Source organism: Anas acuta, chromosome 12, assembly GCF_963932015.1.
Source record: "Anas acuta chromosome 12, bAnaAcu1.1, whole genome shotgun sequence".
In the NCBI taxonomy this organism is placed as follows: Eukaryota; Metazoa; Chordata; class Aves; order Anseriformes; family Anatidae; genus Anas; species Anas acuta.
Window position 1 is genome coordinate 7,833,698 of NC_088990.1, and position 13,645 is coordinate 7,847,342.

Here is a 13,645-nt window from a genome sequence, read left to right on the forward strand (position 1 = left end):
CTGCTGGAAGCTGAATGTGGCACACTTATTATACCCTATACACAAGACCCCACAGCACTGCCAGCACAGCCAGGGACCGAGCTTGCTCCTGTTCTCCTGCTGGCATTCCCTTTTGTAGGTGATGGGGCCAGCCTCTCCTTTCCAGGGCTTGCTTCAGAGAGTTTGCACTGTCCACATCTGGGGGAAGAGGGTTGGGTGCTAACAGGGCTGGGCAGCAATTTCCCTCACTAGCATCAATCCCCCATGCTGTAAACATGCTGCGTGAGATGGACAGCAAAGCAACAGAGTTTTGGAGGACAGGAAAGCAGTAGTTGCACGACCAAGGGACACACACACAGGCACTGAGGAACCCTGGCATAGAGGCACAGAAAATGCTGGTGGGCAGAGCTAAACCTCTGCAGTGGGTTCAGAGCTGGTGGGAACAGAGCACCGTGATCATTGAGGGACCCTCTGTCTAGGAGGGTGTGGGTCAGGCTAAATCTGCTTTCAGTGGAAGGCTTGTCTATTAGTCTTATCTGCCACGCTGAATGAGCCTCCAAAGGAGCATGACCCAGGCAGCTGCTAAACCTCAGCGATCTATTACTTGCGTGGAGACTTCGCTGGAAAAATAGCTGACTGTAGCCCAGGAAAAAAGAAAACAATTTTGATCTCCAGGGAGGAGAAATAAAGTAAGAGATGGTCTAGATGGGAGATGGTCATCAGAAGGCAGCCTGACAAGGGGCACTGCAAATTATAAAGAATATGGTTTTTATGTAGCCATTCTAAAGAGAAGAAAGAAAACATTTACCGAGTAAACCTTCACGCTTCAGAGGAGGAGACATCTGCCAGAGGAATCCTAGAGTTTTTAAAGAACACTGACCTAAGGCCAAAGTCATAGCAGAAACGTTGTTTTGGCACTGATGGTCTAAGGATGTGAGAGCCAAGGTTCATAGGAAGAGATATTAATCTTTTATTAAACCAACTGATATCACTGGAGAAAAAAAAAAAAAAAAAGGAAAAAAAAAAAAGGGAAAAAAAAAAGAGCTCGGAGAGGACTTATGTGTCTAAAATTCATTCTTTTCTTTTTTTTTTTTTTTCCCCTCCAACAATATCAGATGTTCCAATAAAAGATATTGCCTCTTCCTGCAACCCTTGTCTCACCCAAATCCAAAGAATGCTCCAGAGTGGTGAAGACACAGAAGTGGGGGGTGGGTTTTATTATTCTGTTTAGCTCTGCATTGCCAGAAATACAAATTTATTTTCAGAGCCATTTGCAAATCCTGCATGTGCCATTTTTTATTTTATTTTATTTATTTTTTTGATGAGTGAGTGTCCTCTGCATGATGAACAGTGGCCTGGATATACTCAGGACAGATCTCTGGAAAAGGATCCCTAAATTCCCTATGGGGTTTTGAGCCCAGCCTAGGATTTGGGACAGGCTGCCAGAAGGGCAGCACATAGCAGAGCCGGACAGGGGGTTGTCTTCATGAAATTTAATTCCTACATAAATCCTTCTTCTACTCAACCCGTGTCTTCACTGCCGATGTCTCACCCATGTCAGCACATTACCTTGGAAGTTATTGAGGACTGTTGACTAGGATTTAAGACTGTGCTCTCTTCCACAGATGAAGAAATACTGTCCTCTCCCTGGGCAGCTGCCAAATGACTTTGTTTTGGAATTGCATTACTCATTCTGGGGCAAGAAAGGGAAATGATCTGGACATCGCCAGAGCACAGCTCGGCGGGGTGGCTCTGGGCAGGCTCCACGTGCCTGACCTTCCTAAAAAAGCCCCTACTCACATATGGCTTTGAAGGAAAAGTGAGGGAAAAAATTCCTCCCAACCCTTTTCTCTCCAGTATGGGTATATTCTGCCCTGTGTTCCCATGGAGCCAAAGCTTACGTGGCACATTGCACAACATGTCACAGAAGTGCTCCTTCAGCATCCCTGCCTTTTCTCTTCACAGCCCTGCTGGGCTACTTCTCCCCAGTACTTCCATCTTCCTCTGCTTTCTAATCAGATGCCATTTCACCTCTCCCCTGCCTACACCTCCACAACCATCCTCTCTCCAGCCTGTCTCGCCGAAATGAGGTTTAAAGGCAGCAGCTGATGGGATTCCTCTGTGAGGCACGAGGAAAAGGACACATCTGTCTCCAGGCAGATAGAGAGGCAGAGAGAGGAGAGGAAACAAGCCTCTCTGCTGCTTTTGTTACGCAAATGTTTGTTTTCTGTATCCAAATGTGTAACAGGAAATTAAGCAGTTCACCTTTGTAAAGCACTTCTGCATCCCACAAATGCAGGAGCCAGATGGTGTTTTTTCTTTGTTTTAAAAGATTAAAAATGGGAAAGAAAGGAAATGCCTAGAAGTTAATCCTCAGCCTGGAACACGCTCACACATCCACATGCCCATGTCCCTGTGCTCATGGGGCCCAGAGCAGCTGGGCAGGAGCAGACAGAGGGACCCAGCAGACTGAAGTGAGACCATCTGCAGAGAGCTCCAGACCTGTCACTTCGCATTGGCCTCGAAATTGAGTCCTTCACGGTGTTCCCAGAAGATGACAAACTGTGGCGTTCCACCCACCCTCCAGCCTGGGTACACTGGGATGTATTTTATAAAAATCACCTGAAACAGAACTTTGCTCCACTGGGAGCAGCAGGCTGTGTCAGTGGTAAAGGGATGTGCACAACCTCTAGGGATCAGTCTTGGGAATTGCACCACATGTGGATGGGACCAGGGAGAGCACAAAAGAGTTTCAAAGTTCAGCTCTTCAGCCACATCTCCACCTTCCATGGGGAGGACCTAGGAGCAGGTTGGTTCTCACATCTGAGGTCATTTGTTCTCTCTATCCATTCAAAAGCCCTCCCTTGGGGTATCTTGGTGGATTTTGTGATGGGTCTGGGTACTTGAAAGGATTGTCTAAGGAGCCTTGAAGAACCAGCTTTCACGCCAGGGGTGTTCAGAATTAAAATTGTGAGGAAAACAGAGCAGAAATTCATGATTGTGAAGCCAGATTGTTTTTCTTACCTATGTTTACAGGAGAAAATAAATACACATACCAAAGTAAATATGGGCAATCAAACCTTAATTTGCTGGAATCCCTCTTTGGACAATAACAGAGAAAAGGTCTCCATGCGTGCAGAGCACAGAGTTTTTAAGGTACCAAAAGTCAGGGAAAGCAGAGAGAGGAAAACCAGCTGAGAACACAGGGCTGAGCTGCTCTGAAGCTCAGCTGTAGCTCTGGTACATGGGTGATAACTAGTTGTTGGTTTGGCATGCATGGCATCTGTGTGAGCAGAGAAAAGTCCACTAGGAAATAGAAAAGCCTTACGACATTGCACAAAAGAGCACGGAGCAATCATCAGCAGAGTGTTTTGCACAGACAGGATGAGGTTTGCAGGACACCATCACAGAGAAGACAAAAAATCCCACTACAGTGAGCTGGCCTAATGAAGTTCTTTGCAGTTCTCGCTTCCTGGGGGGCCTCCCATCCTTTCTGTGGCAATAGCAGCCAATTGTCCCATTGCAGAAAGCTCTCGGTGCTGTGGGTAAACAGCTTCTGCTGGGATTGTCTCAAGCAGCAGGATATCACCTGCAGTAGGGGTTGATCTAACATGGCTGAAGGAGAGAACCCAAGCAAGAATGTGGAGTGCCTCACAAGCTGCTTCTCCTCCTCCCCTGGGCTCTGTTTTTCCCTGCTTGCTGTTTCCTGAAGTTTCTGTGGTGATGGGACCATAGCCCCAGCAGTCCTCTGAGACCTTTTCCCAGCATGGGCTTTTGTGCTGCACAGGGAATATCAGTTCCTTCACTGGCAATTAAACTCAGTGATAAGGCAATGTCCTGGCCTTGGAGAGGTGATAAGTCTCAGCAGAAACTTGATCACATTTTTCTTCCTCCCCAGCTCCACTTGGCAACTGCCCATCACATACAGAAAATCTTTCCAATCAGATCAAGCCCACAGGTCAACCCTTTCTTAAGGTAGCTGATGGAAATCAGCCTCAAAGCCAGACATCCACGCTGTAATCAGAAATAAACCAGCCTTACACCAAGCACCAGGCAAAAAACCCCTGCTCTTTTCTTTGAAGAGCCCTTCCCTGCTGGCGGATGGCCCAGCCACAGATCCCTGCCCCAGTGTGCTTCCAACACTTTGCTCCTCCCGGTTTCTCCTCCAGCAGAGGACGGGTGACAATGCCACTCTCTCCCTAGGGACGTTGCCATCCTGGGCTGATAGGGCAGTGCCAACGGGCACAAAGGGAGTGTGAGAGGCAAGGGGACAGAGCGAGCATAAATCACAGGAGATAAGACTGCAAAGGCATTCCTGACTCATCGAGTCAGTCCCCAGAGACTAGTGCAGGATTAGCCTCTGCACTAAGCCCAGGCGTTTTTATCTAGCTGCTTCCTGAACTTCTTTAATGACAGGCCCTCAGCAACCTACCTCTGGCAAATTATTCCATTGTCTAAATGATGTCCCTGCTGGAAAAAGTGTTTTGAGGTTGAACTTAAATTGCCTATTATTTCCTCTTCCATATTTTATGCACTTATCAGTCAGTCTTTCAGTTGCCTTTTCTCTAGGTCCCTGCATTAAGTTTCTTTAATCTAAGACAAGAGGTCACAGCCTGTAGTCTTTTAATCATCATTGTCACCTCTTTGGATTACCTTTAATTTATCAATGTCTTTGAAAAAAAAATGAGGAAGAAAATAGGAAGGAAGGAAGATCAGGACGACTTCAGAGGCATCCCAGAGGCTGTGGCTGTGTGCTGGGGTATCACAGAGCTCTGTTTGTAGGCATCTGCATGGATGTCTGAACTGCAAGCATGCCCAGGACTGAAAAGGAGTGAGAACAGTGGTTCAGGGATAAGGCACACACCGATGTACCTGATGGACACCTGTGTGCATGTTTCACTGAGGGAATAACCAAGTGTGTAGCCCGAGAGCTCCACAAACTGATTTACGGTCACATTTCCTAGTCTCCCTTCACTCTGAGCATCGCACTGCCGCTGGAGCCGCCTTACCCTGTAGTAATCAGTGCTGTAGACATCTCTTGACATCCCAAAGTCTCCAATCTTCACCAGCAGGTTGGCTCCGACCAAGCAGTTCCTGGTGGCCAGGTCTCTGTGGACAAAGTGCTGGGAGGCAAGGTACACCATTCCAGAGGCGATCTGGCTAGCGATGTGGAGCATCTGGGACAGCCCTAGCTCCCCTTTGGCTTGTCGAGGCTGCCCGTCCACGAGGATCATAGCATCTGGGCCATGTGCCCTATAGGGAGGAAAAAGCAAAAAGCATAGGGTTGGGTCTCAAAAATGACCAGGAGATGGGGATCCCACACAGTCACTGGTGCTGCTGGGATGGGGATGAGCCCCCAGCTCGGCAGGGGGAGGATGCACACACAGCTCCAGTGGAAGAAAGAAAGGAAAGCTTAAGAGAACAGGAGGTTGGGTGAATATTTGTAGGTTGAGGATGTGCCATACATCCTTCTCCTATCTTTACTCTTTTGTCTTCAACCTCTTATGGCCACAGGCTGCTGGGACAGCAGGACCTTGAGGCACCACGGCCACCCTTCTCTCCAACAAGACCTGTGCAAAACTAATGGGCTTCCAGATACTTACGTATTTGGTCTAGTTAATTCTTACACCTTTGAAACCTTCTCAGATGTGCAGACATAACCCTCTTTTCTTCCACAGCCATCCCGTTCTTGTTGCCAACCCTCTTTATTAATCCCAAACACCCTCCTCTATTTCATCCAAATACATCACCAAACTCTCCCCCCAGTCAATACAAAAACAACCAGAGATCACATGAAAACTTTCAGGAGAACACCAACAGCTTCATCCCTAGAAATTATCTTTTATACCCTAAGCTATCCCAGAGGTAACACAGGTGCTATAAACTGTGAAGGCACAGGTAGAGGTGCAGAGGTTAGACCTGGATGTCAGCAGAAGCAGAGAACATCCTGGGCAACAAAAGGAAATATTCTGCTGAACCAAGTGCATTGTAAATGCAGGACTTAAGGTCAGCCTCATCCCTGTCCTGTCCCCTTTTCTTATCCCCTCCCTCACTGAGTACCAAGCCTGTCTTGTCCTGCTCCCTCTGTGATGTCTCTTCCCCAGTGGAGCTCACCCTGCAGTGGACTCTATGAAGGTGGAATAACAAAAGCCCTCATATTTAGGGAAAAGGAAGAGATTTTGCTGTGACCTTCCTCCTTGTGACTAAGACACAGCACAGCATCTCCTCTGAGGCTTTCACACTGTTCTCTTTGAAATGATTCTTGGAGTTTCACCCCTGCCACCAGCAGTAACTCCGCAGAGAGCTACCGAATTGAAATGCAGGTGCAAAACTTTCTCTCCTTCTCGATACAGGACTGAACAACCCCCGAGACCCAAACTGTTTCCCTCCTCTGTCTCTGTTTCCTAATTGCTCTGTTGGGCTTATGGTGCACCAAGGAATTAGCATCCAGGCATTTAGGGTTCAACCAACAGTTGTTAAAATGCTGCTGCCTTCAGCTACCTCCCGCTGCTCTGCGCTCGGGTACACAGTTCCGAAGGTCCCCTCCTGGTTGCAGGACAGCTGGAAGAGGAGACAAACTCCAGAAATGAGTGCAGAGGGGCCAGGAGTGTTTTGGGAAGCCACAAGTGAGTGATGCTGCAGCGAGTGTGGCATGGGCAGGTAGGGAGCAGCACCGCAGGCTGCAGAGCTGGGGCTGCCCAGGGAAATTTGGAAGCTTTTGGGCACGGTGAGAGCAGCAGTGTACTGGAAGGACTGCTAAACAAAAGGAGAGGCTGCAGAAATAGCTACTCAAAGGTTTTAAACAGCCCTTCCTGGGCTACAGTTTACCCCAGGAAATTACCTGGTGGTGACCACAGATATTGACAGCAGGTGGAGCTGAGCCAGGACTGAGCAGGTTAACTAAAAACCACAAAGCAGGACAAAAATAGCTCCTAAAATTGTGCTGGACTGTTTATACCAGTTGTGCCTTGCAGTTACACCGTATTTAGCTGCAAATGATACCTGGTGTCATTGAGGGTAAATATTCCTTGGTGAGAAGTGAAGGATATATTACTCTCTTATTACTGCTACCTTTTCCAAATACATTAGTTGTCCCCAAAGAAGTCTGCATCTGAAGGGAACAGGTCACATGTAAAAAATGTTCAGCCAATGCCTTTATTTCCCTGGTTCTTTTTACACCCTACTATAACAGGAGATACCTGGGTATGTCTTACAAAATTCGTATTCCTCCCTCCATCCCTTTTTCCATCCCACGTGGGTATAGTCCAGAATAAAGAAGTATCAACACACTCATGAGATTACTAGGAGGGATTTTAGTGTATTTAGTTCCATCAAAAAATCTGCAGAGAATACGAGAGGGATCTGCCCATCTCTTCTTGGAGCAAGGGGTGTAATTCAGCTTCACATAAAGGTCATAGGATTGGGTAGATCCCTGCCAAAGAATGGTGGTGTTTTGTTTTGTTTTTCTTTTAGGGTGTGATAGAGGCTTTTGTCAACGTGGGGAGGAAAATCTGTGCTCCCTCTGCTGCCAGGGCTCTTTCTGTCCCAAGGCAGTCTGACTGTGGGGCTGCTCCCCTGGAAGGACAGACACAAAAAGCTCAGAACTACACAATTTTTCAAACAAAAAATACTGTCTTAGGTAACAGCAAATGGCAACAACTTACTATAGATTGCAAAGAGGACTTGTAATGGCAACATGCACATATCCCCACAACAAATTTGCTGCTGCCACAGACAGAAACACAATAAAACCTAGAAAACATGTGACTGAAGGAAAATGAGAAAGTGATGGGGATTTTCAGTGAGCAGTTGTTGCAGACCCTCCAGCACAGACCTATGTGCTTGGGAGCCCCCAGACCACGTACACCAGCCCTAGGGATGCTGTGCTGCCTGCAGAGTAATGTCCGTATTTCTCCATGGCAGGGTTTTTCAGAACAGGTTCCTGTTTCACTACCCATTTATTTATTTATTTGTTTTTTGTCTTTTCTCCAGGAAGCTGGGTCTAAAGTCAGCCTCTTCCATTTTATAGCTTTTCCAATTTCTGCAGTTAAACTGGGAAGAGCTCACCTGAGTGTCTCTTATAGACACACCGTGCCCCTGGCTCCAATGCCTGGGGGCAGCTGTCTGCAATGGGCTGGGTGAATCATGCCACAATAAAACCTGCTACTCGCCAAGGGGTGCTCAGCACTCCTGCATCACCCACACTCACTGACCCCTCTTGCAGCTCTCATCCCCCTGAGCTTCCCACTAGTGCTGCTGTGAGCAGAGCAGGTAGCTGACCTCACAAACAAAGCCCAAGATTTTATTTCCATATAGATGTGAAGATTCCCAGTACTGGGCCAAGACCTGGACATTTCCATGGCGGGGGTGGGATGTGGAGGTGTGGTGGTGTGTGGCTGCAGCACCAGCCTTAGGAGCACATCACTGTGTGGTCAATTAAATGAGGCAGTGGTAGCAGGCATGAGCTGTCCCTCAGAGACAGCAGGAGAGCCAGTTTCGGGCTGGTCTCTTTAGGAGGTCAATTAGAGCAGCAAAAGAGGCCATGCCTCAGCTGTAGTATCTACCTCCTCTAAGGAGAATAAGGCTGCTGCTTCTGCCAGGAAAAAAGATGGGTCAATTTTCTGCCTTCCTAGTGAAGGACTTGAGGAACGTGGCCTCTCATGCTCTGCTGTAGAGTGGCTTCCCTCTGTCACGAGGCTGAGGCTCTGACCTTAACACTGCATCGCCAGTCTGTACTATCCAGGGCATGACACAGGGAATGAGCTATAAATTTGTATTTGATCTACCCACTAATATGCCAAAATGAGGGGGAAAACCACTGCAGGGGTGTCCCCGGCCACTGCCCTGTGGGTGCTCCAAGGGATCTGCAGACAGCTTGGCTCTGCTTGTCAGAAGAAAGAAGTATTTGGCATCTTTTCCCATGGTTCTTGTGCTGAGGGTGGTTGCTTAGAAGTGAAAACCTCAGGAAATGATTTGTTTTCTTGTTTTCCTTGGTCAGAAACAGATTGTGATGATGAAAAAAAATAAATTCAGAGTGTATCCCAGCCCCAGATCTAGACCTGAGGTGCTCAAGCTTCTTGTTCCCACTGCAATCATGCTCCCACTTAACAGTCAAAGCAGGAAAATATCAAGGGTCCAATTTTCTAAATACTGGGAAATAAAACTACTAATTATTTCAAGAGGTAAGTACCACTCCACTTGCACGCAGGTTGCAGAGCGTAATTTCGGTATCAGGGGAGAACAACACCACAAACATTTCCCCACTGTTGTTCCCTGCCCCTCGCCACTGGTGGATTCAGGGCACACAAACCATCTGCCTCGTGCTGATGAGATGGCTGAATGATGGCTTGGGCGGGGGGAATCTAGCAATTTGTGTCTCTCTAGAGACGGGGAGGCAATTACGGCACTTGGTCTGGCCTTGCCAGGCATCTCGAGAAGCACGGTGCCACAGGTTAGGACATTTTGTCTGATAAGATCCAGGGCACGAGCACCAGGGATGGGCCGTGCAGGCACTGCCCGAGGCCCTTCCAAAATTTCTCATCACTTTTCTGAATACAGAAATAAGAATTATAAATCAGTAAATGCCCCGGACTGCAATCAGATCAAGGGCTCCGGAAAGTTTCTCTAGGGAGTATTTTGGTTGTGGTGCTATTGAAGTAGAAGCTGGGTGACATGGGGAGTCATGGCTGGTGACCTTCCAGCCTCGGGAGCTGTAGGGCATGGATACATGGGACCTTCACAGGGCAGAGAGGGACTGCAGCCCCACTTTCTGCACCTCCAGCCTTGCAGGGGTGGGAGAAGAACCATCTGATTTCCACAGCTCACCTGGAGGACAAGCCCTGGGACTGCCCAAGAGGAAATGCTGGGGTAGGGCTATTAAAGCACCAGATCCAGTGAGGACCCCCGTCTCCTTTGAACCACCCGCTCCCATTACCCAGCCCACCAACACCCAGATGGCTGCGATGTCTCTGGAGCACCCCACCCCCTGTCCCCCTTCGCACGTACCTCAGGAACTTGTTCAGGTCCCCGTGCTTCATGTACTCGAAGACCATGATGAGCGGGTCGCCGTCACCACACACGCCGTAAAACTTGACGATGTGCTCGTGCTGCAGGTTGGTGAGCAGCTCTGCCTCCCTCTGGAAATCCTTGCGGGCTGCCAAGGTGGGGTCTTTCAGCGCCTGAACGAAGGGACACAGACATGCACGGGGTGGGCTCAGGCAGGACAAAGCCCGAACAAAGTGGTTGAGGCATTGCAGAGGGGCTGATGGAAGGGGATAGGAACCACTGCCACCACCAGACGTACTGGGAGGGTGGGCAGTGGGTGCTGGTAGCACCACCTCAGCATTTTGTTCATGTATTTACCAGCCCAGCGGGTTCCCCGGCTCATTTCCCAGGAAGCAGCAAACATGCCTCAGAGGGTAATAGCTTCCAATTATTCCCAGCTTGGGCAGGATTCGTACTGGTGACCTAGGGGTGAATGGCTTCATATCTCATTATTATTAAATTCCTGAGCCAGCCAGTCCTTGCTATCCGTCTTTTACTTTGAAATAGCTGACTATACTACCTTTATTCAGAAGATGGATTTGCCTGGCTGTGCAGTTATTGTGTGGATTTTTCAAACCGCCTCTGAAGAAGGACACTGTCAAGTATTTTCTCATAATTTTTAAAATCATGTTTTTATTCCCCGCTGTTTATAACAGCTCCCCTGGCAGACCGATGCTGAAATAGGTATCCTTATGGAGAATATCTCATCTTCCACATTTGAGTGCACCAGATTGCCATCGCAGGGTAGGTTGCAGGCTCCGGGCTGTGTGCTCCAGCCCAGCACTGTAGGGCTGCTTTGAAGATGCTGTTGTGGGTGCAGCTGGTGATAGAGGAGGGTTGCACATGTTTGGGGGCTGTCTTGTCTGTGCATTATTGGGCAGTTGCATAGGAGAGCTGGTTTGAAAGCAGCTTGTTGTCATCTCAGGATACCAAGAGAGGGCTCTGCCGTGAGCACTTAGCAAAAATTTGAAGTCCAGAATGTTTGACGAGATGGGACAGCCATGAAAATCAGCAGTCTTCACAAACGTTTAAGGAAATGAAGAAGCAGCTGTAGCTTTGAGTCAAAGAATCTCAGTTATATTCCCTCCATCCTCCACTGTTCAGCACCAGGTTGGGCTTTAACCATGCAGCACGATGGGAGTCAAAAAAGACTTAAGGCAGCTTGTTCCAGTTTATCCCAGTTTCAATCTGAATCCTCTCTCCGGGCAGCTTCGCCTGTAGCAGCCGGGGCCAGCAGGTTGCTCTCCTCTTACCTACACACACATACCTGCCCCTTTCCCCACACCTTGAATCTCCCCATGACAACAGGACAGGTGACATCAGCTGGCTCTAATTTATGAGCAAAAAGGGGTGCTGAGCATCCAAAAGCTGTGTCTGGAGGAACAGCCCAAGCACCCTGCTAAGGCACCTCAGGCTGGTCTCTGGCTCTGCTGAGATCAGTGCCACCCACAGCAAAGCACTGCGGCTGCCTTTCCCCATCAAGCAGCTGTCCTGCAAAGTTTTTACCTAAGCCTTAGGACACTCCTTCATCTCCTTCTTCTGCCCCCAACCTGCTAGACACATGGCATAATTTTATTTTAATTCTGTGTCCTCTGGGATAGCTTGACTAGAGATATTTAGATGGATGGTAGTTACACTGCGCAGATGGCAAAGCATCCATCCTTATCTCAGGCACCCAATTACTTTTAGTCATTTAATATCTTCATAATGTTGATGCTACCCTTTTTTTTTCTTTTTTTATTTTTTCTTTTTTTTTTTTTTTCCTCCAGGAATACACTCCTCCTCCCTTATCACTATTTTCTCCATTTTTTTCCTGTAGTTGCACGTAATATTTCAGGTTGCAGTGAGTTCAGGTTTCCTCTCCTTCACACGCTACCATTTCCACGAGGTGTTAGGACTGTGACTTTGTAAATATCACACGGAATAAGGTATTAAAAAACATAGCTGAGGTTGCACAGCCAAGCATTTCGATGGGAAGCAAAAGGAGCTGGAAGTGGTGGAACCAGGAGAGAAGATGAGGACAGGAGGAAGACGAGAGGAGGCAGAGGTCTCAGCGGAACCAGAGGCAGAAATATCTCTCCTAGAAGGGCTTGGGGTGAATTGAAATTTGTGCTTCCTTCGCAAGGTTGCTACAAATTATCAGGCAGTTCTCTCACTATCTGTAGGTTGCAGCTCTTGCCACCAATTGTCAGCTCTGATGACATTGCCTGGGAATTTCTTGCTCATGCGGGATCAGGGCCAGATCTCCCCAAGTGCTGTGTGTTTGCTGCAGCAGCAGGGCTCAGAGTCGGTCTGGTACCTGCTGCCTGGAGCTCTGGAAAAGCAGGTCAATAACTCCGTCCTCCGGCTAAGCCGACCGTTTCAGCTCAATTTCCCCAAGTCTCTATCTGCCCTCTGCGAAATGGGGATCGTACAACCCCAGCACTTGTCTGGGAGGCTGCGAAAGTGAGCACTCATCTAGGGAGCTCTCAGACACCAGAGTGAGCATGACAAAGGAGAAGCCCACAGAGAAAGTAAAAAATGTGTGTTTGGAGAACATGCCCTGAATACCAGCCCTGCCAGCATTCCTGGTGCTTGACTCTGTAACCCCAACGCTCTTTGCTGACTATACTTTTTGTGCACTTCTTAAGATGTTTTTAGAAGCAAGCTGAATAAAACAGGAAGCTTGTCCGTGCCATCACATCAAAACTCAGCTTATTTTCAGGGCTGCATTCTTTAGATCCGCTGCAGATCTGAGTCCATTGAGCCCAGTGAGGCATGCAGCCACTTTCTTTGCCCATGTCCTGGCCCTGGGAGGGAGCCCCAGACTCAGGGTTGTGGACTCGGTTGCCCTAAAAGCAGCAAAGCAGCACGTCCTGCAGCTGCCAGAGCTGCAGTGACCATGGAGGTAGCTCTCAGCCTCTGTTGGGAACATGAGATCTTCATGAAATGCAGCCAAATCTCAACTTTATACACAGAGCCTTTCTGTTTTTCTTTCTTCTTTCTCCTAAGACTGATAATGTGGTCCAAATTAGAAGGAATTCCCCCCACTCCACTCCCCCACCCTCCCCTGAACTGGGAAAAAGCCAGATTGCAGGGCCCCACTCTGATTCTGGGTCTTTGTGACCTGGTAGGATGAAAGGCACTCTGGAGATGTAAGCTTGTAATAGCAATTAGCAGAAACAAGTTTGGATGTTGTTTCTGTCTACATGCAAACGAAACTGAGCAGAGACCTGAGAGACAGGATCGTATAAGGGACGGCTGGCACTGATAGGCAGGTGCCAACCCTATAATCAGGCAATTAATCATGTGGGTACCTGTGCTACCCTGGTCTTAACCAGTCTCTGAGGTGGAAGTTGCAACCTTGCAGTTCATGGCCAGAGCATGAGGGGACAAATTAGCCTAAAAAATAAATAAATAAAAGCAAAAAGGCTCAAGCTGTTGATGATTAAAACAACCCTTGGGCATTACTCTGTGTATTTGCTGCCTGGTGCCACCTGAGAGCAGGGCACACTCCTGCCATGGTCCCTGCCCCAGAGCCATGCTGGTATGGCACAGCTCACGTGAGGAGCCCCACAAGGATGCAAAGAGCACAGTGCAAGTTAAACTGAACTACTGCCAGCTCAAAATCACGAAGGGAAGA

At 48.3% G+C, this 13,645-nt stretch overlaps 1 protein-coding gene across 7 annotated transcripts in view; it reads right to left on the minus strand.

Annotated features, from left to right (window-relative positions):
* The window catches only part of NTRK3 (neurotrophic receptor tyrosine kinase 3), a 195,263-nt gene that overhangs the window by 29,519 nt on the left and 152,099 nt on the right, over positions 1–13,645 (minus strand). For all 7 annotated transcript variants that reach the window (XM_068695400.1, XM_068695401.1, XM_068695402.1 and 4 more), the window contains 2 exons: positions 9,985–10,157; positions 4,989–5,232 (listed from right to left, as the gene is read on the minus strand). In XM_068695400.1, coding sequence (XP_068551501.1) covers positions 4,989–5,232; positions 9,985–10,157 — 417 coding nt within the window. The remainder of the gene's footprint in view (positions 1–4,988; positions 5,233–9,984; positions 10,158–13,645) is intronic.